This window comes from Peromyscus leucopus, chromosome 1 (assembly GCF_004664715.2).
Source record: "Peromyscus leucopus breed LL Stock chromosome 1, UCI_PerLeu_2.1, whole genome shotgun sequence".
Classification (NCBI taxonomy): Eukaryota; Metazoa; Chordata; class Mammalia; order Rodentia; family Cricetidae; genus Peromyscus; species Peromyscus leucopus.
In genome coordinates this window covers 122,334,364-122,356,880 of record NC_051063.1, presented here as the reverse complement: position 1 = coordinate 122,356,880, position 22,517 = coordinate 122,334,364, and the positions used below count along the sequence as shown (strand labels likewise).

Below are 22,517 nucleotides of genomic sequence, written 5' to 3'. Positions count from 1 at the left end.
GTTTGAAAGAAAACAGCCCCCAAAGGGAGGGGCATTATTAGGAGGTGTGGCCTTGTCGGAGGAAGTGGGTCACTGTGGGGGTAGGCTTGGAGGTCTCTTTTGCTCAAGCTTCCCTCAGTGTGACTGTCAGTTGCCTCTGAGTCAAGACGTAAGGACTCTCAGCTCCAGCACCATGCCTGCCTGCATGCTGCCATGCTCCCCGCCATAATGATAATGGACTGAATCTCTGAAACGGTAAGCGGGTCACCCCAATCAAATGTTTTCTTTGTAAGAGTTGCCGTGGTCATGGTGTCTCTTTACAGCAATGAAAACTCTAAGATGCCTACCTTCCAGCTTATTCTAGAGTCTACCAAGCTGACAACGTTAGCCATCATTCTATTCTTTGTGAAAAATCTACTAAATTCGTGTTCAGAAGCCTATGCCCACTCGGGTTTAAGATGATAGCAAATAATATTAGCCTTTAAAGTTTACCAGCAGAGATGCTGGACCACAGAGAGCTGCACCCCATGACCAAGGGACAGATATACCCGCTTAGCTGTATCCCAGCCTGCCTCCTCACCAGAACACAGGGCCTCTTGGACATACGTGTTTACCAGCCTTCCAGCGAATGTGCATTGAACTAGCTGCAGCTGGACCTCTGTGAGACTGCGGAGGAATTGTCTTTTACCACCGTTCTGTTACGGGACGTGTGGATGGGGACCGGCTGCGGCAGCATCACCTGGGAGCTTGTTGGAGACTGCAGCACCTCAGGCCTCGGGACCTGCGGAGGAGCTAGGGAATCAGAACCCGCATCCTCACCAGTCCCCAGGGGAGCAGCTAAGCTGGAGAAGCAAGCTCTGCCTTAGGCCGCTGCGGCCTCCCCCGTTCAGAAGTGGGCATTGCTGTTTCACTTAAAGGTCCCCTACTGCCCCCTATGGGCCGAATCCTACAGCAATGGACAAACCATCAGGGAATGATACCCTATACATTTTTTTCCTTGTGACATGTGCATATGCAGTTGGAGGGTTTTTAATACCTCAGGTGCCAACCTTTCTGCTTCATCTGTAAGCATGGCCAAGTCCTGTAATTAAAGGACTTTTTTACTTCTCACAATGAGTCTGAAGACATACGTCAGTTGGAGGATTTATTTTGCTATGGTTCGCAGAGAAGCGAGTAGAGAAAGCATACTTTTCCGTGCCTGGTGTGTGTTTTTGTCTTAACATAGAATGTCTGGGTCATCCTTTTTGACTGATTTGTGGATGATCCAGAACTATAGTTCTGGAAGGACGGCCTTTAATCTCAGAGAACCGCTGTACTAATGTGTTCAGCTAGCCTGTTTTGTCCATGGAATCTGGCAGGTACTCCCAGAGCACAGTTCCAGGTTGAGGCTGGAGAAGAGAGAGGAGGAAGAGGAAGGACGAGTGTAGCCTTGATGGGCTCCGAGGACAGAACCTACTCAGCCAAGGGCGGCACAGACTGGGGACAAGAGGCACAGCTGAGCTGTGAGTAGTAAGGACAGTAGCATGTCGCATGCACTCAGCAGCACTTTCCTGGGTCCTGCGGCGGCTGTGGGGGCTTTGTATCTATCTTTGTAACTATCCACTCTGTAGTTTAGGAGCCCGGGCTCCCATTAGATCAGGCACACATCGGAGTGGGAGCTTCTTAGCTCCATAACCCTTGCTGGGAACTCCTTGCCACAGTGTCTATGGGAACTCCACGCTCAGCTGACCACAGGGCAGGACTAGACCACCGCTGGCTGCAAAGCCAACTCCCATCATCCCTGGGGGTCAGCACTCGTGGGGTCACTTGAATATACAACATGATGGGGACACTTCACGCTGCTGGACCTTCTACTCCATCTAATTTTATCTCCATTTCTCCTTCGGCACCACCCCCTGACTTCTAATCAGTCTTATCTATTCCTTCTGGTCCTCCTCGCTCTGTTGTTTATTGATTCGTTAATGGAACACCTACGATTATTGAGCAGCTTGGGGACTTCGGTACTCGTTAGTATCGTGAATGCTACAAGCTGGGTGGTGGCGGTGGTGGCGCACGCCTTTAATTCCAGCACTCGGGAGGCAGAGGCAGGTGGATCTCTGAGTTTGAGGCCAGCCTGGGCTACAGAGTGAGATCCAGGACAGCCAGCGCTACATAGGGAAACCTCTCTCTCTCTCTTTCTCTCTCTCTCTCTCTCTCTCTCTCTCTCTCTCTCTCTCTCTCTCTCTCACACACACACACACACACACACACAACTGTTGCAGTAAATAAAGCACGCTGACCCCTTGACCTTCTGGAGCTGAACTTGTCAGCAGCCGCCACTGGCCACGTGTAGCTAATTAAACTTAATTGACTGAAATGATGTAAAGTTAAAAATTTATTCTCAGTTACCCTACCTCTTATGTGACTCACAGTCATGGTCAGCTAGTGGCTAGCAGGACCAGACATACAGAGAACACTGCCAGCTTTATAGGAAATTCCACCGGACAGTACCAACCAGGAACATTTGTTCATTCTGGTGGGTGGGAGAGAGATGAGGAAGGTTGTATTATGACAAGAAGCATCAAAACTAAACATCAAGAAAACAACTCAATTAAAAAAAAAAAAAAAAAAGGACCATGGGACCAGTCAGAAATGGCAGTTAAATGCTTTGAAAAAAGTGTTCAGCCTCCTTAGTCAGCAGGGGAACGCAGATTAAAACTCCTTAAAGATTCGATCTCGCATCTCAGCCCCCACCCCAGTGAGAATGGCCATCAGCAGCAATACAAATGACAGGTGCTGGCATGGGCACGTGGAAGGGGAAGCATTGTTTGTGGGAATGTAAACTGGTGTAACTATGGAAATCAGTCTAGATGTTTCTGAAAAACCTAGAACTAGAACTACCATATGCCCCAGCTTGGACCATTGCTGGGCATGGACCCAAAGACTCCTGCATTCTACTCCAGAGACGCTTGCGCATCCATGCTTTCTGCTGCTCTCTTCACAATAACTTGGAAATGGAACCAAACTATTCCACGGAATCGGTGTGGAATCAACCTCTTTACCTGTTAGATGAGCAGATAAGGAAAGTGGAGCACAGGTACACAATGGAATTTCATTCGGTTGTAAAGAAAAGTGAAATCTGAAGATTAATGGATGAGACTGGAAAAATACCGAGTGAGGTAACCCAGACCCAGAAGACAAACACATCATGGCGCTCATATGTGGAGCCTAGATTTGCACCTTGTTTTTATACTTGGAGTACACTGTCAGGAAGCTGTAAAGGGCTATGGGAGTGAATCGAGGGAAGGCAGGTGGTATAATATAGGTAAAACGAAGGTAGAAGGGGGGGGGTGATACTGAGGACAGACAGAGAAGTTTAAGCAGTGAGAGGTGGGAGACAGGAAGAGGGCAGGGGAGGAGCAAACAAAACAATGGGTGTGTGAAAAGCTGTATGGAAACCTGCTGCTGTCTTTCAACCCTCTTATAACTGAAGAGGATCATAGAATATGTGTGATATGAAAGAGGGGGGTGCTGAGAAGTGGGCAGGGAGACGGGGCAAAGGAGATGAAGGGCGGGCTAGCAAAAGCTAAAGGGTTGGCTGCGTGGCGGTGGCTCATACCTTTAATCCCAGCACTCGGGAGGCAGATACAGGCGGATCTCTGTGAGTTCAAGGTCAGCCTGGTCTACAGAGTGAGATCCAGGACAGGCTCCAAAGCTACACAGAGAAACCCTGTCTCGAAAAACCACACACACACACACACACACAAAGGCTTATGGAAACCTACTAGTTTGTAAGAAAAAAGATTCAAAAAAGGAGTTGGAACAGAGGCGCCATGCATGCCTGGGTAGTGCTGTTCTTAGAAGACATGGGCTATTAGATGAAAATCTCAGTGCCATACATAGGATACTGCCAATGAGTTGTCAGTAAAGGAGGTCCCAGAAGCTCCCCAAACAGCATGGGTTATTTCCATGGTTCTTGGTTGGCTGTCATCCCTACACAATAAGTCTACACATTTTAGTTGTAGGACATAGAGGAAACCAGCTCCTCCCTGCTGGTTAGCTCTGTAGCGCTGGGAGGTGCTGGGAATACGTAAGATCAATGGAATCATCCAGCGTTGGACCCTGCATGCTACAACCCCACCCGTAAGTCCTCCATGCTACAATACCAACCTGCCAGGTAAAATATGGCCATCGACACAACAGTGGCATGGCTGTTAGGGGGATAACCAACCATTTCCTTCTTGGACTTGAGGCCAGCTACATGGGAGAGAATTAGGGAATTCGTGGCTGGTACTGTAAGCTAGTCAAAAGTCCCTGGCTTGGGAGCTCATAGACTTTAGGGGGCAATATACTATTGTTATTTTGCTAAATGGTCATGCTATCAAACTGCCTTCTAAACATTTATGTCTATACCCATAGATCTGTGCTGCTCTCAGCCTCGGTCAGAGAAGCTTCTTTTTGCAGGGGACAGTGGTTAATGCAGAGACTCATAACTGGTCAATGTGCTGAGAAGAAGTGACTGTGAGAGCCTGGCCATAAATGGGACGTCTGTAGCATCCCATCTGCTAAGGCTTAGGGAACATCATGGGAGAGGCATGGGAAGAATGTGAGAGCCAGAGGCTGGGAAGGAGTGCTGGGCATGCTTCTCCTGCACACAAGGCTGTTGCTCAAGAGCTCCTGCTTCTCTAGCTGAGGAGCTGTAGGCCATTGATGGGACAGGGGAAGAAGGAGCCATTTTTCTTTAGGAGTGTGGCTGCGGGTTGATTTTCTGTTCTCCAACGAATGATCCCACACTTGTGTACATATGGGCAGCACTAATTTGACTTGGATATATATATGTGTGTGTGTATGACATGAGAAAATTGAGGGAGGGGAATGAGGGTGGGTTTGGTTAAAATGTATTGTATACATGTATGAAATTCTCAAAGAAGGAATTAAAATATATTTAAAACACAGTTACCTTGCTTGGGATTTAAAATAAAATGTACATCATGAGTATTAAAACACCAGTGAAGTGCTGTGGAAGGGACTAAAATGAGGAAGGGGTAGGAGGTGCCGGAACTGGGGTGCAGGAGTGGCTTCTCTGGTACCACACCCCTTCTCCATGTGTTCTTGTTCTCATCTGGCTAGTGACTGACCCGTAAGTCCTCCAGGTTCTTACTGTAAGGACTGAGTATTTCAGGAGCAACATGTTTGCAGTCAACACAGTTCCCGTGAGCTACTGTGTCAAACTAAGGGGCTAGTGTGGTCTTAAAGACTCAACTAATACCCCGCACTACACTTGGGATGTCAGGAGCTCAAGGTCATCCTCTGCCACACAGCATGTACAAAGGCAAGCCAGGGCTACATAGGGCCCTATCTCAAACAGTCCCTTAAATACCTGTGAACCACAAACTACTTGAAACTACCCAGTACCCAAAGTTCCTTCCCACTTGCGTCTGTCAATTCCCAGGACTACCACCAGATGGCGGCAGCAGTTTATAAACCCAATCAGCATGGCTCACAAACTGTATGCATCTGTTAGACATGAAAAATAATATTGCCGGGGCAATGTGGAAATGTAAAATATTACCTTTTATGTACAGAGGGGAATTATAATTACAGTAGGACACAGACTTGAGGCTGAATTCTGACAGAGTTCAGGAGACGGAAGTCCTTTGTTATATAGATGGCTACACTTACTGGTCTTTGTATTTACCATTACTGTTGAGATCAATTAAAATCCTTCAGGTGTCTTCTCTCCCTTTTAAAATGAGAATTCTTTCTGGCCTTTCACTGACTGATCACTTGGTTTTACCCTCAGCTTCGTAGAACAATAAGCGAAGAAAATCTATACATTTGTTCCTAGTTGTGATCCTGGAAGTTCAAGGTGAGTTGCTGAGCTTAACATCTGGGATTCATCATGTCTGTTCTGTTACCTCACTGGTACACATCTCTCCCAGCTGTGTAGAAAGGGGTGCGTGCTGTAGGAGGGTTCAAGGAACGCAAAGTCTCCGTGCTCTCAGAGCTAGCTTGCAGTCAGGCATGTGAAGACATCAGGCCCAGGAGGAGAATGCTTCCCGGGCCTGATTTAGCTAAACATGCCGCAGGTGGTGGTTCAAAGACCTGGGATGTCTCCTGAGAATCGAGACCGGGTGGGAGATTTTTGTAAGAGAAGGAGACAAAGCTAGGAATCAAGAGGTCATGGTTAAACTAACATGGTAGACCTAATTTAAGACGTCAGTATTGGAACTCAACTTTACACTGTGGCCAAGAGCAGAAATACAGAACACTTGTATCAGGCCAGAGGTTGACTAGCCTTTTAGTGACTTGGAATTTAGCTCAAGGCAAATTTTTTTCTTTCTTTTCTGTTCTCTCTCTGTCTCTCTCTGTCTGCCTTTGTCTCTGTCTCTCTCTGTCTCTCTCTCTGTCTCTCTGTCTCTCTCTGTCTCTGTCTCTCTGTCTGTCTCTGTCTCTCTCTCTGTCTCTGTCTCTCTCTCTCTCTCTCTGTCTCTCTCTCTCTGTAGGTTCTCTCTGTGTAGTTGTGGCTGTCCTGAATTTAATTCACTATGTAGACCAGGCTGGCCTCAAACTCACTGAGATCCTCCTGCCTCTGCCTCCTGAGTGCTGAGATCCATGTTTCTTTATCCCTGTCCTTTATTTATCCCTTTTCCTTCTCCAAATGAGCATGTAATATGGAAGCTATTAAAATGGCATAACATATATACAGAACATGAATTAAACTTAGAATCGTTCCAATACTTTGTTGTACTAATTTACACTTCAGAGTCCAGCCTAAGGAACTGTACCAGGCATAGAACAAATATATAAAAAGCGTGCTTAAAAGATTAAAAGACAGTATTACTTAAATGATGAGCATTTGGGGTGGGCTCTTTAGCCGTGTGTGAATAGAAAATGATTGAGTGTAACTTATTATGTACATATAATTGTTTTGTTAGGTTATCATGAAAATAATATGGGTGGGGACCACCCAGATATAGAAAATGGGCAGTAATTAGAAGAAAGAAAAAAGTATGCTACTTTTTGGTGATGGTAGTTAGGTTTGAATTTTTCATAGCAGAGACTTTAAGAGAAAAAAATTACAAAGTCTGGAGTGATTGTTTAAATCTGATTCCAAAGGTAATTTTCCATTTTTGGTTTCTAAACTTTTTCTTTTAAACAAATTTACGTGTGTGTGTGTGTGTGTGTGTGTGTGTGTGTGTGTGTGTGTGTGTGTACCATAGCACGTGTCTGGAGGACAGAGGACAACTTGTGGGGTCAGTTCTCTCCTTCCACCGTACGGGATGGATCCTGGAGTAGAATTCAGGTCCTCATCTTTGGCAGCAAGTACCTCACCCGTTACCCTGTCTACTGGGCCAGCCCATTTACATTTTCTTTAAGTAGTTTAGAATGGAAAATACATGCTTATTGAAACATTTATTTTAGATTTAAAAAAACAATTTCTTTATCTCAAAATTTCTTTTAAATTTCCTGTCTCTCAGTCTTAAAACTCATTCCCTTGAGATTAATTCCAGTCTCTATGCTTTTTGTTTGCTGTTTCAGACCCAAGAAGCGGGGTGTTTCTGGCCTCTTCCTAAGGTGGGGGCCTCTTCTGGGCTCTTTCTAGGCTGGGGTCCAGAACAGGAGGTTGTATGAGCAGAAGGAGATTGTGGGGTGGTCCTGGCCCAGATGCCTGGAGCCTGGTGTAGTTTAATCATGCTGTCACCCCTATAAAATGTTTAACTTTTTTTTTTTAAAGATTATGCTGGCTATTTTATATCAACTTGACACAAGCTAGCATCATCTGAGAGGAGGGAACCTTAATTGAGAAAATGCCTCCTTAAGATCAGGCTGTAGATCATTTTCTTAATTAGTGATTGATGGGGGAGGGCCCAGCCCATTGTGGGTGGTGCTATCCCTGAGCTGGTGGTCCTGGGTTCTATAAGGAAGGAGGCTGAGCAAGCCGATGAGCAGCACCCCTCCATGGCCTCTGCATCAGCTGCTGCCTCCAAGTTCCTCCCCTGTCTTGACTTCCTTCAGTGATGAACAGTGATGTGGATGTGTAAGTCAAATAAACCCTTTCCTCCCCAAGTTGTTTTGGTAATGGCGTTCCATCATGGCAATAGAAACTTGAAGACAAACTTATTTTTTTTATTTATGTGTGTATATTTGCATGTATGCTCACATGCATGCAGGTACCCAAGGAAGCCAGAAGAGGACATCCGATTCCCTGGAACTGAAGATACAGGTAGTGTGAGCAGCACACTGTGGGTGCTGGGAACCAAACTCGGGTCCTCTGTGAGAGCAGCAAGTGCTCTTTAGCCACTGAGCCATCTCTCCAGTCCCTAAAGTGTTTAGTTACTGACTATGATAGAGGGTAGAACTCGGATATTTTATCAGTCAGTGCTCACCATTCTTTGGATAACAGTTGGGCACATCATTTCCAAAATTAAAGGGGGAAGAAAAAGCCGGGGACACCTAAGTGACAGAAGCACGAACTAGTGAAGGAGAACAGGGAAGCGGATCCACAGAGCGACACAGCTAAGGCCAGGACAAGACTCAAATATTGTGGCCCAGAAGAGCATTACACTTTATTTTGACTTAAAACTGCACACATCTGGGGCTGGAGAGATGGCTCAGAGGTTAAGAGCACCGACTGCTCTTCCAAGGGTCCTGAGTTCAATTCCCAGCAACCACATGGTGGCTCACAACCATCTGTAATGAGATCTGGTGCCCTCTTCTGGCTTGTAGGGATACATGCAGGCAGAGCACTGTATGCATAATAAATAAACACATCTTTGAAAAAAAAAAAAAAAACCGTGCACATCTAAGACAAAATAAAAGCACAAAACCAAAAGCCACGGGCGAGAAAGGTGGTAGAAGAGAGAGGCTGGACATTTCATGGGTCCTGAGCCATTGGCGTAAAACATGCCTGGCTGCAGGGAGAGTCGAGGCCTCATGGAGAGGGCACAGGGTTACCCACAGCGAGTAGGTGAGACTCAGAAATCTGGGACCTCGGGATTGTACTCGAGCAGGAGGAAGCCCATCAGTGGGGCTGGAGGTGAAGGGTAGAGCGCTGCAAAGGCAGAATTCAGAACCTTAAAACTGCAGCGGGAGGCATGTCTGTCCTCTGGGGGCTGGGTAGGGGTCTGCTGCTCGCCTCTGCTCAGTCGTGGGTGCAGGAACAGGCAGCTATCTTGAGAGGTCCTGCAGTCTGATGTGAGGCTGAGACACGACTCAGCCAGCAGAGTGCATGCTGTCCAGGGACCTTGAATTTGATTCTTAGCACCTTTTTTTTTTTTTTTTTTTTTTTTTTAAAGAAAGTTGTTTTGGGGGGGGGGGCACACCTGTTATCTGAGTGTTGGGAGAAAGGGACTAAAGAATCCTGGAACTTACTGGCTGGCCAGCCTTATCTACTAGTCAGGGGGTTCTATGCCAGTGAGAGACTCTCTCAAAATAAGGATGGCACCTGAAGAGAAACATGCGAGGCTGACCTCTGGCCTCTGTACCTGCACACTTGAATAGACACACACACACACACACACACACACACACACACACACACACACACGCACACACGAGGGATGGGGGCAATCTGACCATGCTGGTGTGGTGAGATCATCAGTAATGCCTACAGATTAGGAAACAGTCACCCGTCTTCGCTGGCTTAGTAGGTAGGCACCCTAGGAGCCAGTGGGACAGCAGACCTGATAGTAGCTTCGACCCAAAGTCATGGACACAAGTCGACATGGTTGGAACACAGTGTGTATTTTGCAGAGAAGTGGATGGTCTTTCAAATCAGAGGTCTGACCCGGGGAGCAGGGTGAGCAGCTGTGTGGATTCTGGCAGGAGCTGGGGTAGAGATGAGTATGGTGGGGCCAAGGAATCACTACTCCCACCCCCACCCCCACCCTCTCCATCCCCTACCCCTCCGCTCCCACCCTCTCCATCTCCTACCGCCTCCACTCCCGCCCTCTCCATCCCCTACCCCTCCACCCCCACTGTCCTCTACCCCTCCCCCCACTCCCATTGTCCCCTACCCCCTCCACCCCTGGCCCCTCCATCCCCTACCCCTTCCCCCCACTCCCCATCATCCCCTACCCCCTCCACCCCCCACTCCCATCTTCCCCAGTACAGTTGCTTAGGTTTGGACACTATCTCTGTGCTCAGAGGCTCAGGGACATTTAAAGGCCACAATATCACTTCAGCAAATCTCCTGCCTAAGGCCACAGTGACAGAATGTCTCAGGTAACCACCTACAGGGTGGGTGGGCTGGAGAGAACGCCACAGGCAGCTGATCCTGTCTCTACTCTCTTGGGCCTGGCAGCAGAGCTTGGTGATGGGCATACAGCTCTGTAGTGCACACCCACCTAGGCAGTGGCTGCAGAAAGAAGGAGGGGGATGATTATATATATATCTAACATCCATTTGATCCATTTGATATATGTTTTATATATATATATATATAAAACATCCATTTGATTCTTTTGATATATGTTATATATAACATTCATTTGATATATATGTTATACATAACATCCATTTGATCCATTTCATATATATATATACTTGAATATATATATATATATATATATATATGATCCATTAATATATATAAACATCTGTTTAACTGGATCTGAGGAGAAAGAAGGCACACACACTGCACCCTAAACTCGAAGAGCCCCAGAACCTGGGGCCAGAGGCCCCATGGGTATCTGTCTCTTTAACTTGGGGCTTTTTCCTTCCCTCTAATGCTTTAGCTTTGGATCTGAACTACTGTATTTTTTGGCACTACTTCCTATTCTCTGTCCTTTCATCCCCATCTTGTTTCTATCTTGCTGTCTCCCCCCATTTGAAAATTTCCTTACTAATACTACTCTTACATTTATTAAATTTTAAATTTCTTATTTTAATCTATATTACTCTTGCCTTTTTCTTTTCAGTTGTCATTAGTGATATAGTGGATGTTTGTAATTGTTTAAACTCATCTCTGTTGTTTTGGTGCTGATGGAGTTACTATGGTGTTTTCATTCTCCTGTGTCTTATCGGGGTTTGAGTGCTCACGAAAAGGCTGCTCACTAAGATAACTCTCATCCAAAGTACAAGAGGAGCTGGAGAGATGGCTGAGAGGTTAAGAGCACTTGTTGCTCTTGCAGAAGACTGAAACTGGGTATTCCCTTGTACCCTTGTTGTGGTTTGACTGTGAGCGATCCTGACACTGTTCAACATATGATGACCAAGCAGGTCATGCAATCTGGGGAGGCAGCAGAAGCCTTAGGAGACAGGAGGACAGAGGAGAGCGGAGGGGTGCTTTCCAGGCCTCTCCCTCACTCTTTGCTACTGTCTGCTGTGAGGATGAACAATCTCTTCCTCCTCCCCACTCCCCGCCCCCCCCCCCCGCCCCGCCACCATTCTGCTCATTCTGAAGGCTTCAGACTTCAAGGTAATGGAGCCAGCCAACCACAGACTGAACGCACAGAAAATGTGAGCCGAAATAACCCTTTCCTCAAGTTATTGCTGTCAGATATTTGTCTCAGTGGCAAAAAGCCCAATACATCCTTGTGTCAAACTTAACCTGAGAGCTGGTGAGACAGTTCAACAGGGAACTTACTTTCTCTCTAAAGGAGAGAACTGGAGTTCAGATCTCCAGCATCCACGTAAGTGTTGGGCAGGCATGGCAGCCACCTGTAATCCTGGTCTCAGGAGGTGGAGACGGGATACTGGGACACACTAGCCAGCTAGACGAACCAGAATTGGCAAGCTCTGGTACAGTGTGAGACCTGCCCCAACTAATAAGGTGGGGAGCAAAGGCAGTCATTAATTTCAGGCTTCCACACACATGCATGTGAATGCACGTAAATGTGCGCTCTCACACATACAAACAGGAGTGCACATACACACACGTGCATACCACACACATATGCAAAAAATTTTTAAAAAATGAAGAAAAGCTCTCAAAACAGGTCAAAGACCTAAATACAAGGTCTGCAACTTTGAAACTACTAGAGGAAAACATAGAGAAACACTTTGGTATCTGAGCATTGGCAACGACTTTCTGATCAAGGCTCCAATCGCCCAGTTCATAGTAACAAGAATTAATAAATATAAGGATTCCAAATGAAAAGATTTTCTGCACAGCAAAAAAATCTGCAAAATAAAAGGATGGCATACAACATGGGAGAAAATCCTTTAGCTGACAAGGGGTTGCAATCTAAAATATGTGAAGAGCTCGAAAAAGTTCAACATGAAAAGAATGAATGACCTGAACTGAAAAGTGGGCAAATGAACTAAATGACACTTTCCAAAGGAAGCACAAATGACCAATAAATGCACGGAAATGTATCCAGCACCTTTGGGCATCAGGGAAATGCAGATCAGAACTACACTGATCAGCACCTACATGATCAGAGAAACAAACAGCAAATCTGAGGAAGGATGTGAGAGAAAGGAACCCTACACACAACAACTGATCCAGCAACTGTAGGGACCAGTTCAGAAGTTACCCAAGAAACTAAAACAGAATGTACCATTTTAGCCGCTTTCAAATTTCTGTGATCACAATGCCTGCCAAAAACTATCCAGAGGAGGAAAAATCATATTGGCTTGAGTTTCCATAGGGTTGGTCCATCGTGGTAGAAAAAGTGTGGCACACAGCTGGGTCATGGTAGAAGCAGGGACTGTGGCTGGGACAAGGCCAGGCTATAACCACACCCAGCCACTTACCTCTTCCAGCTAAGCTTCACCTCCTAGCAGTTCCATGGCTTTTCAGATTCAAACCATAACATTGCATCCTTGGGCCCCAAAGTATTAATGGCACTATTTAATGCAAAATGCATCTAGTCAAACATTTAGAGTTTCCATAGACTTAGAAGTTCCAATGTTATTTAAAAGTTCAAGGTCTCTACTCAGAATCAAGGTAATCACTTACCCATAAAACCCTATAAAACAGAAAAGCTACACAGCACCAATACACAGTGGTGTAAACATTCCCATTCCAATGGGGAGGACCAGAAGGATAGCCTGGAAGACTGGAGTGAAGCAAGGCTGAATTTCAGCAGGGCACACATTAAATCCCATGGTGCCATGTCCGGCACCTCTAATGGGCTTGGGGCACTGCCATCTCTACGACCTTGGCATCTACAGCATGTATAGTCTCTCTTCTTCTAGATCCAGTTGGTGCCTGCCTCTTTCTTCAATAGATGCCCCCACATCCTTGGCATCTCCAGCATCCTGGGGTCTCTATTCCAACTTAGGTTTCAACCACATAGCTTCATGCAAGCTTTTTCTGGGACTTCTTTCAGGCAATATGAGTCTGCTGTATATTTTCTGACATTACAAGCTTTTCTCATAGGTTTTTGTGGACATCTCTATGAACCTGTATGTGTTGAATTCTACATAACCATGAACTACCACCCTGTAAATGATGCCAAGCTTTGCCACTGACTTGAGCAGTACTGAGGCTCTTGGGCCGTGGTTGCTGTTGTAGTCACCTCTGCTGAACCTGAAGGTATACTCTATGTGAATGCAACGCTCTGGGGTGGACCCTTCTTCCTTCCTTTCTTATCTTTCAAGTGAGTTTGCAGTTTTCAGCTCTAGCTTCTCTGATGTATGAGATCTCAACAATTCCTAAATGCCCTCAAGGAACTCTTCTTCTCGTTCTAGGGCAGTGGTTCTCAATCTGTGGGTCTCAACCCCCTTGGGGGTTATAGAACAGATATCTTGCTTATTAGATACTTACATTATAATTCATAACAGGCAAAATTACAGTTATGAAGTAGCAATGAAACAATTTTATGGTTGGGGGTCAGAACTATGTTAATAGCATTAGGAAGGTTGAGAACCACTGTTCTGGGGCAACACATTTGTCTTATTTAAAAACTATTATTTCATGTGTTTACTTGTGTAAATTTATGTATACCATGTGCATGGAGGAATCCTTACAAGCCAGAGGAGGGCATCAGATGCCCTGGAACTGGAGTTATAGGTGGTTGTGAGCTGGCTGATGTGGGTACTGGGAACTGAACCCAGGTCCTCAGCAAGTGCCTTAAGTGTTCTTAACCTCTGAGGCATCTCACCAACCCCTTCTTTTTTTAATGCCACCAATCTCTTTAACAATTATAAATTCTTTGCATGAAATTTCAATGAGCTATTTTTTTCTGCCCCAAATTGAACATTTTCCCCTGTCTTACAGAGTTAATTTTATTTTGCTACCAAGTTTCACTGTCAAGCTGACCAAAGGTAACTAGAAATAACTATGCCGCAGCCTGAAGGTCATCTGGCTTTGACTCTTACTCCACCAAATAGTTTAGCTCATTACTTTTGAATTCAGCCTCATTCATATTTTCAGGATGTGGTAAAATCTAGAGTCTTTGCCATAGTGCAACATGAATACCTGTTATCCCCATTTCCAGTAATGTCCCTGTTCTGTCTAGAACATTGTGAGCACAGTGTTTACTGTCCACATTTCCATCATCACATGGGTACTCCAAACTCCTAGCAGAATCATACACTAATCATAAAGATAAAATGTGGAATGCATGATGTAAAGAGCAAAGTGGTTGTTGTAGAATATTAGTTAAAGACATGTTACATTTGTTAATGCTATGGAGCATTTGTTTAATGATGCAGAATGTATTGCATTCTTTTATGTTGCATTTGTTTAACTCTGTGAAGCTGTGTTACTTTGCCTATTTAAAACATCTGATTGGTCTAATAAAGAGTTAAATGGCCAATAGCCAGGCAGGAGAAAGGATAGGCAGGGCTGGCAGGCAGAGAGAATAAATAGGAGGAGAAATCCGGGAAGAAATAATTGGGGAATGAGAAAAGGAGAGGAAGATGCCAGGGGCCAGCTACCCAGCTACAGAGGCAGCCATGGAGTAAGAAGTAAAGAAAGGTATATAGAACAGAGAAAGATAAAAGCCCAGAGGCAAAAGGCAAATGGGATCATTCAAGTTAAGAAAATCTGGCTAGAAACAAACCAAGCTGCTTTGGCCTCAAGCAAGGCAGGGTAAAGCTAGGTGGGAAATCCAAGCAGAGATGCAGGGAGAAGAGGGCGGAGGGGAGGAGACACCAGTAAGTTGCCCAAGAAGCAAGATGAGAAAGTACTGGTAAGCCACTGGCCATGTGGCGATACATAAATTAATAGAAATGGGTTAATTTAAGATGTAAGAACTAGCTAGTAATAAGCCTGAGCCATAGGCCAAACAGTTTGCAATTAACATTGAGCCTCTGAGTGATTATTTTACAAGCTGCTGTGGGACCAAGTCAGACAATGAAAAGGCTCCCCCTACACACATGTATGAAAATGTCACATTGGGACCTATTATTTCATAAAATTAATAGCCACCAATAAAAATAAAGCATCAATTAAGATATATGAAGCATATATAAAAAGTCAGGATATGAATATTGAAGTCAAAAGAGCTGTGAATAGGGTAAAACACACTGGAACCTGTTAAGTTTTTTTCCCCCAATCTGGACCTCTTTTACTGTGTATCTTTTAGACTTTTTTGATCACATGAGCAAACTTTAGACTGCTGAGGCTTTGGTGGCTTTAGTGACTTTAGACCCCAGCTGTGGTTTTGGTGGCTGGCTCCGCCCACTTCTTGGGTCCTGAAAGCCAAGCCTAAAACTCTTGGCCCTGTATGAGATGCAAGACCAGGCACTTCATTCAACCTTCCTGGAGCTCTAGAATGCTGATGCTTGCACTGTGGCAGGCATTTTTACTTAGTCTTTTGTTCCTACTTAACACACTGGCTGTTCAAGGGATCACCAGCAGGCAGAAACTCATAAAGGAGCTGCAGCCTCTTTTCCCCCCTCAGTTTTCTTAAGCCCTATGTGAAAATTTGGGCCCACGTTGGAACACCAAAATGTTGTTGGTTTTTTACTCTTACTCTTTTGGCTTTTTTTGGGGGGAGGCTGTCACCAAATAAATCACACATGGAGACTTATTCTTAATTATAAATGTCTGGGTTTAGCTTGGTTTGTTTCTTGTCAGCTTTATTAACCTAAATTAGTCTGTCCACCTTTTGCCTCTGGGCTTTTGCCTTTTTCTTACTTTTGTGTATCTTTCTTTCTTACCCCCTTGCTGGTTGTATGGCTGGGTGACTGGCCCCTAGCATCTTCCTCCTTCTCTTGCTCCTTCTTCTCCTCCCAGAATGCAACACATCTTTGCATCATTAAACAAATGTTCCACAGCATAAACAAATGTAACACATCTTAAAATAATGTTCTACAACATTAATCTGTTAGCTTATAAACCAAGTCTTAGAGTACCTTGCTAGACCTGCCTTGCAAGCTAGCCTAAACCACCTTGGCAATTTCAAGGCTTGCCCTTCACAGTCTCATCACTTCTCAGCTACCCACAGATGCATAGCTTCTGTTTAGAGACCAGTCAAATACTATTGAACAGAGCATATTGAAATGTTCTGTACCTCAATATTTTTCTACTCATCGATGCCTAGAAGATATTCTGTCTTCTAGTCTTTTGCAACAGATGTAACACTGTCTGTTGCTTCTTATATCTGAGAGTTTTGTTTTAAGCATTTCAGTGTTGTGGCATTCTGTCTATGGGTTTTATATTGTCAATGTCTTCAATGTTTGTCCCTTTTATCTAAATAAGAGTGTGCCAGATACTCTGCAGGACACAGAGGAAAATGACTGATGAACTTTGCCAATACAAGGCAGGACAGACAGTCCTTCACATTTCCTGCTTCACTGATAAGTTTGCCAGATATTCTGGGCCTGTAGGCTGAGAATGGATGCCCCAGTGTTGCAGAGGAACTTTGGGTGACTGTCCATGCAGCCAAATGTCTCTGTTGTTAGATAATATTATATCCTTCTAGGTCTTTGATAGAGTTAAAGACTAGATAGTTATAGTTGCAGTTTTCCTTAGTTATGATAGTAAATTAGGTGCAAAACATTGGATTCATTAAGATAGGCTAGAAAATGGAGTGTTTTCTCTGCATTTGCTAAATACAAATGGACAGAATATTGTAAACATAATTCTTACTTGATAACTTTTTGTTGTATATAGTTTTACTATGTTAAACTTAAAACCTTTTCTTTTTATTTAGACAAAAGGGAAAGTGTTGTAGAATATTTTAAGATGTGTTAAATTTTTTAAATGTTGTGGAACATTTGTTTAATGATGCAAAGATGTGTTGCAGTCTTTTATGTTGCTTTTGTTTAACTCTGTGAAGCTATGTTACTTTGTCTGTCTAAACACCTGATGGTCTAATAAAGAGCTGAATGGCCAATAGCAAGGCAGGAGAAAGGATAGGAGGGGCTGGTGGACAGAGAGAATAAATAGGAGGAGAAATCTAGGAGGAAAGAAGAAAGAAGAGCAAGACAAGAAGGAGAGGAGGACTTCAGGGGCCAGCCACCCTGCCACACAGCCAGACATGGAGTAAGAAGGAAAGAAAAGGTATACAGAAATAGAGAAAGATAAAAGTCCAAAGGCAAAAGATAAACAGAAATAATTTAAGAAAAGCTGGCTAGAAACAAGTCAAGCTAAGGCCAAGCATTTATAATTAAGAATAAGCCTTTGTGTGGTTTATTTGGGAGCTGGGTGGTGGGCCCCCAAAAGACCAAAGACCAAAGAGAAAAACAACCAACAACAGGTTAATATTTCATAACACTAGTCAGGATGCTTTCTTCCTCTGCATCTCATCTACTCAGGATCCTTAGATGTCATCATCCTGACCCCAGACAAACCCCAGGTCTGCCAATACCCACAGATTCCAAAGACGGTCTACAGACAACATGCAGAAATGTGGATGCAACTAGCATAGCACTCCATGTACCAGGGAAGAGCCGAGGACCACAGGAAAGACACCTAAGGAAACACTGAAGCCCACATCACAATATTGCCAATGCCATAAGGTGCCAGAAGCAAGCCTAGCAAGTGACAAAGATCCTTCAATTCATAGGAGTGCTCGTTTATAGTCCAAGACTCTCCAAGTCTCCATAAGAAAGATAGTTCATCTCATGTAGACTCTCTCATGTGCCTCTTTTCTGAACAGATGAACTACAGGTCCATGGGTGGCTGATGGGTGATGATGCCATGAAGGGAAGGTCTAGAACTGGTCAATGCAGCTTAAGCTAGCCTGAGTTTGGAATCTCTTCTGAGCTAGGAGCTTTGGTAGACACATGTACCTGTTACAGGTCAACTGAAAAGCTGTATTCTAATAACTGGGAAATACACCATAGTTTCTTTTTTCAAAACAGGGTCTCACTATGTAGTTCTAGCTGTTCTGGACTCACTATGTAGCCCAGGCTAGCCTCGAACTCACAGAGATCTGCCTCCACCCTCCCCTCGAGTATTGGGGTTAAAGGTGTGCACTACTACAAAGAAAAAAATCAAAAGAATGACCAAAAAGTTGTGCTTATAAAACAAGTAGAAAAGCTATGTTGTTTATTAAAACAAGGCATGAAATCCAAGCTGTTGTCAGTTTTATATGTTCTGATAATAAAACAAGAAAGAATAAAATGAATAAACCATGTAAATACTTTTTAGAACAGAAAACTATATGTGAAAGATCCCAAAGTTAATTATGAGAAACTATCTATAAGTCTGCACTTGAATAAACCAAGGAGATAGCTTACTAAACTTGACCACAGAAGGAACCTGAATATACTTGTTGCAATGGTGAATTCTCATTGTCAACTTGGCAGGATTTGGAATCACCTAGGAAACACACTTCTGAATATGCCCATGAGAGAGTTCTCAGAGAGCTTTAACTGAGGAGGGAAAGCCCCCATGCATAGGCTGCTACTGTCTCGTGCCTGGGGTCCAAGACTCCACAAAAAGATAAAGGAGCTATGGGTTGAGCACCAGTGTTCATCTCTGCTTCCGGACTGTAGATGCAGCATGACCTCATACTCTCATGGCTACCACTGCCAACTGCACCTCCCCCCATGGAATGTTCCCTTCAAACTGTGATTTCCCCCTTGAAACCGAACAAAATAAAACAAACCCCTCACAAACCTAATAAAACTATCAGCCATGGCAAAATGCCAATCACCAGCCTCGAAAAGAATCTGACTCCTCAGAGGGTGCAGGTTGAGCCTGTGCTGTTATAATTCCTCTTGGGTACAGAAGAGGTCAACAGTTGAGCATCTTCCCAGCCATAGACTAGTTCAAGACAAGGGAGACGCATCTTTCCCAGAACCTGTTTTGTGAGGTTGGGACAACCACTGTCTGGTGTCAGCTAGCCCTTGGCCATCTGGGTGCAGAGTGTTGAGTCACACTCATTCACCTTGTCCCAAGATGCCCATTAAGAAGATGCCCACATCTCCCATATCAGAGGAAGAACACTGTTGACTCTACAGTTTCCCAGCCATTGTGAGCAAACCTAGGCACTGTGGGTACTCACCCTGCCAAAGTAGTGTGAAGCTATGAAGACTCAGGTAGGGGGCTGGAAGCCTGGAGAAACACTAGAGCCAAACAGAAGCCCGGGTACAGGTGTGGACTGCAAGTGTTCAAGACAAATGGAGTGCTGGTGACCCTAGACCAGATTTGGGGAGGGTCCATAGAGTGACATTTCTTTTAGGTAGAGACTGAAAGATTTGGGGAGGGTCCATAGAGTGACATTTCTTTTAGGTAGAGACTGAAAGTTGGATTGTTTGTTCCAGTGTGAAGCATTGCTAAAGTGGATACAGGCATTAGGAGCTGTAGGGGATTTGAAAGGCCAAGTTCAAGGAAAATAGTAGACTTGGTGGTGGTACATGAATTGATGTAAAGTTCAGTTTCTATGGCTGGGCATCCGCTGTTCAACAACGACCTCTAGACCCTGTGATAAGACCGGGTGTAACGGACACCCCTGGACACCCATCTGGCAAAATCTCTGGTAAAGAGAGGAATGGAAGACCCTGTTTCCAGCATCTTGCTGTGTAGCTGACAAGAGGCTCAGTTCATCTGAGAGACTAGTCTGAATTTATTAGTAAACCACCAAGTAACTCCCTCCCAGGGGCCCCAAACTGCTGAGGCAGACTCAGCCTAAAGCACACACCCAGATTCCCACAACCGGCTCCCTCCCACCTAACCACAGATCCTGGTTCCTGTGGTGTTTCCCTTCCTGAGATGCACATCCCAGCGATCCTTCCTCATATCACAGGGCTCTCCAAAACTCGCAGGTCAGGGTGTGTGTGTGCAGGGGACATGATGTCGCTGCCAGTGAGTGAAAGCAGGTTTCACATCAAGTCTCAGAAGAGTAGAGAGAAGACCTCGGGTCCAGAACAGTCTCAGAGCCAGCAGCATCCCATGCTGGCCTAAAGAAGTCCGGAGAGGCTCTCCACATCCGGGGGACATCCCACCGCCAGCCCGTCCACTAGTGCCTTTCCTGGCTCAAGCGCTCCGGTCGCCACGCAACAATGAAGCGTGGGCGGTCCCAGTGGCTTCATTTGCATGCCGCCGAGGCTCGACCAATAGGCCGCGCCCGAACCTCGAAACGCGGTGTTGCTATCTGCGCGCGCGCGTGTGCCAGTGTGACAGCGCCGTGGCGGTGGCCGTGGCCGTGGGGCGCGCGGGGACCGCCCGGGGTGCCCGCTCCGCTCAGCGTCGCGGCCGCGTGGCCCGGCGGAGCCCCGAGACCACCCCCGGGCAGGGCGCCGCCGCGATGTCGGTGGCCGGGCTCAAAAAGCAGTTCCACAAAGCCAGCCAGGTAAGGAGGCGCGAGGAAGGGGGACCTGGAGGCGGTGTCCCCACCGGGTCGCGGGCCATGGACTCGGGGTTCCCATCGGCCTCCCTCAGGCTGGGTTTCTGGTCGCTTACGAGGGCGCGGGGGCGGGTAGCGGTCGCGCGCTCCGCGCTGCGCGCGGTGGAGCCTCCTCCCCTGAGTCTCGGGGGTCTTCGGCTGAGCCCTGGCGGTTGTAAATACGAGCGGTTTGGTGGTGGAGACATCGGAGGTGGTGGGCTCCAGGATGAGCGCAGGGAGGAAAGCCCCCGGGACCGCCGCCCGGGTAGGCCTCCCTCCTGCTCCGGTATCTCCAGCCTGTCCGTTGGGGGGCTCCCCGGGGCGTTGTACTTGCCCCCTGGCTGGGGTCAGCCCCTGCCTTGGCTTCCCTGGGCTTGGGGCTCGTCGCTGTGGTCCTTCCCTTGCCGGCCCTCTTCCCTTGGTTGGCTCGAGGTTGGCACCAGGCTCCTGCTCTCAAAGAGAGGATAGTGTGATGGGGAGACCCAAAACACAACGTAAACAAACCGCGCTAGACACACCTCCGCGCTAGACGATGGCAGGTGACTGACTCAGTGAGGGGCTTCATGAGAAGCTTCCAGGAGGTGAAGACGAGGCACTTGGGGATTAAGTATGAGAAGTAATTGTGGCTATGGCTGTGGGAGGGAGGGCATTTTGAGCAGAGGAAGCTGGAAACAGGGACCCAGAAAAGAGGTGTGTGTGTGTGTGTGTGTGTGTGTGTGTGTGTGTGTGTGTGTGTGTACACCACAAGCAAATTTGCATCCTAACACTACACTTTCCTAGCAGTGGTAGAGCCCACGGTGTAAAACCTGTTCACCAGCACCTGCGGAATTTGTTGCCCTGCCCCCACCCCCTCCCCAGCCTCGATTTTGCTAGAACCCAGGTGGACAGATTGTGTTTGGAGTCCATCTCGATGGCGATGCTCCATCCCTGCTTCGCCCACAAACCGATCCTGAGAGTGCAGCTGGCATTAGAAAAATTCTTCTTCTCTATCCCAGGCGGAAAGACACCGCTAGCGCCGCAGTCACAGCTGATCCACAAGGAAACTGAGTGATGGCTGTTCCCAGCAGGGGACCTAGGGCGGACAGTGGTGCTATTCAGGGTGATAAAATCCTGGAGGAGGGGCCGGTGGGGTGAGGGCAGAGATGGTGGATCCATCCACTGTTGGGTCTCTAATACTTCCCGAAGTCTGTGGCATATTCAGTTGTCATTGGCCTTTGGGCCATGGGTGAATCCTGCCCTGGGGGTCTGGAACTGGAAGTACTGATTTGGGGGAAATTCCAGTTAAAATGGACATTTTAAAATGGGAGAGCTGAGGCTGTCTAAATAAAAAACTCTAGGGGGCGCCACACTTTGACCAGTGCTTAGCCCGGTGTTTGCTGAGCATGAGTGCTCCATAAATGTGTATGTAACAAATGAGGAATGAGTGGAGCTCAGAAGGAATAACTGTGTGTGTGTGTGTGAGAGAGAGAGAGAGAGAGAGAGAGAGAGAGAGAGAGAGAGAGAGAGAGAGAGAGAGAGAGAGAAGAGAGAGAGAGAGAGAGAGAGAGAGAGAGAGAGAGAGGGTGGGGGGGTGGGGGGGTGGGGAGTCATATTGAGAGGGCAGGTAGGCATTTAAAGGCTGTGGCAGTTAGCATCTACTTCTGCCATAACACTGGAGCAGCTGAGTTGGGCAGCCAGGAGTCCCAGAGCCTCTGCCCACGAGGCCATGCTTGAGTAATGGTTGGCCACACTTGTGACATTGTCTTCCTTAGCCCTGGCAGGAAATGAGCCCTTTTGAGGAGACCTTCGAGGGATCTAAGTACATTCAGTCATCGTTGTCTTTGGGGTGGGTGTGTTCCTACCTCGGGTGGAAATCGGTGGTTCTCAACCTATGGGTCGCATATC

The 22,517-nt window shown here is 46.3% G+C and overlaps 1 protein-coding gene across 3 annotated transcripts in view; it reads left to right on the top strand.

The window, feature by feature from the left end:
- The first annotated feature begins 20,418 nt into the window (after window positions 1-20,418).
- The window catches only part of Sh3gl3 (SH3 domain containing GRB2 like 3, endophilin A3), a 136,062-nt gene continuing 133,963 nt past the window's right edge, over window positions 20,419-22,517 (top strand). Inside the window, exon 1 of one of the 3 annotated variants that reach the window (XM_037197801.1) lies at window positions 20,419-20,600. In XM_037197801.1, the coding sequence (XP_037053696.1) occupies window positions 20,556-20,600 (45 nt within the window). In that variant the 5' untranslated portion in view covers window positions 20,419-20,555. Of the gene's footprint in view, window positions 20,601-20,772; window positions 20,899-22,517 lie in introns of those variants that run through there. The other 2 variants (XM_028873806.2, XM_028873807.2) reach the window with 2 other exon arrangements.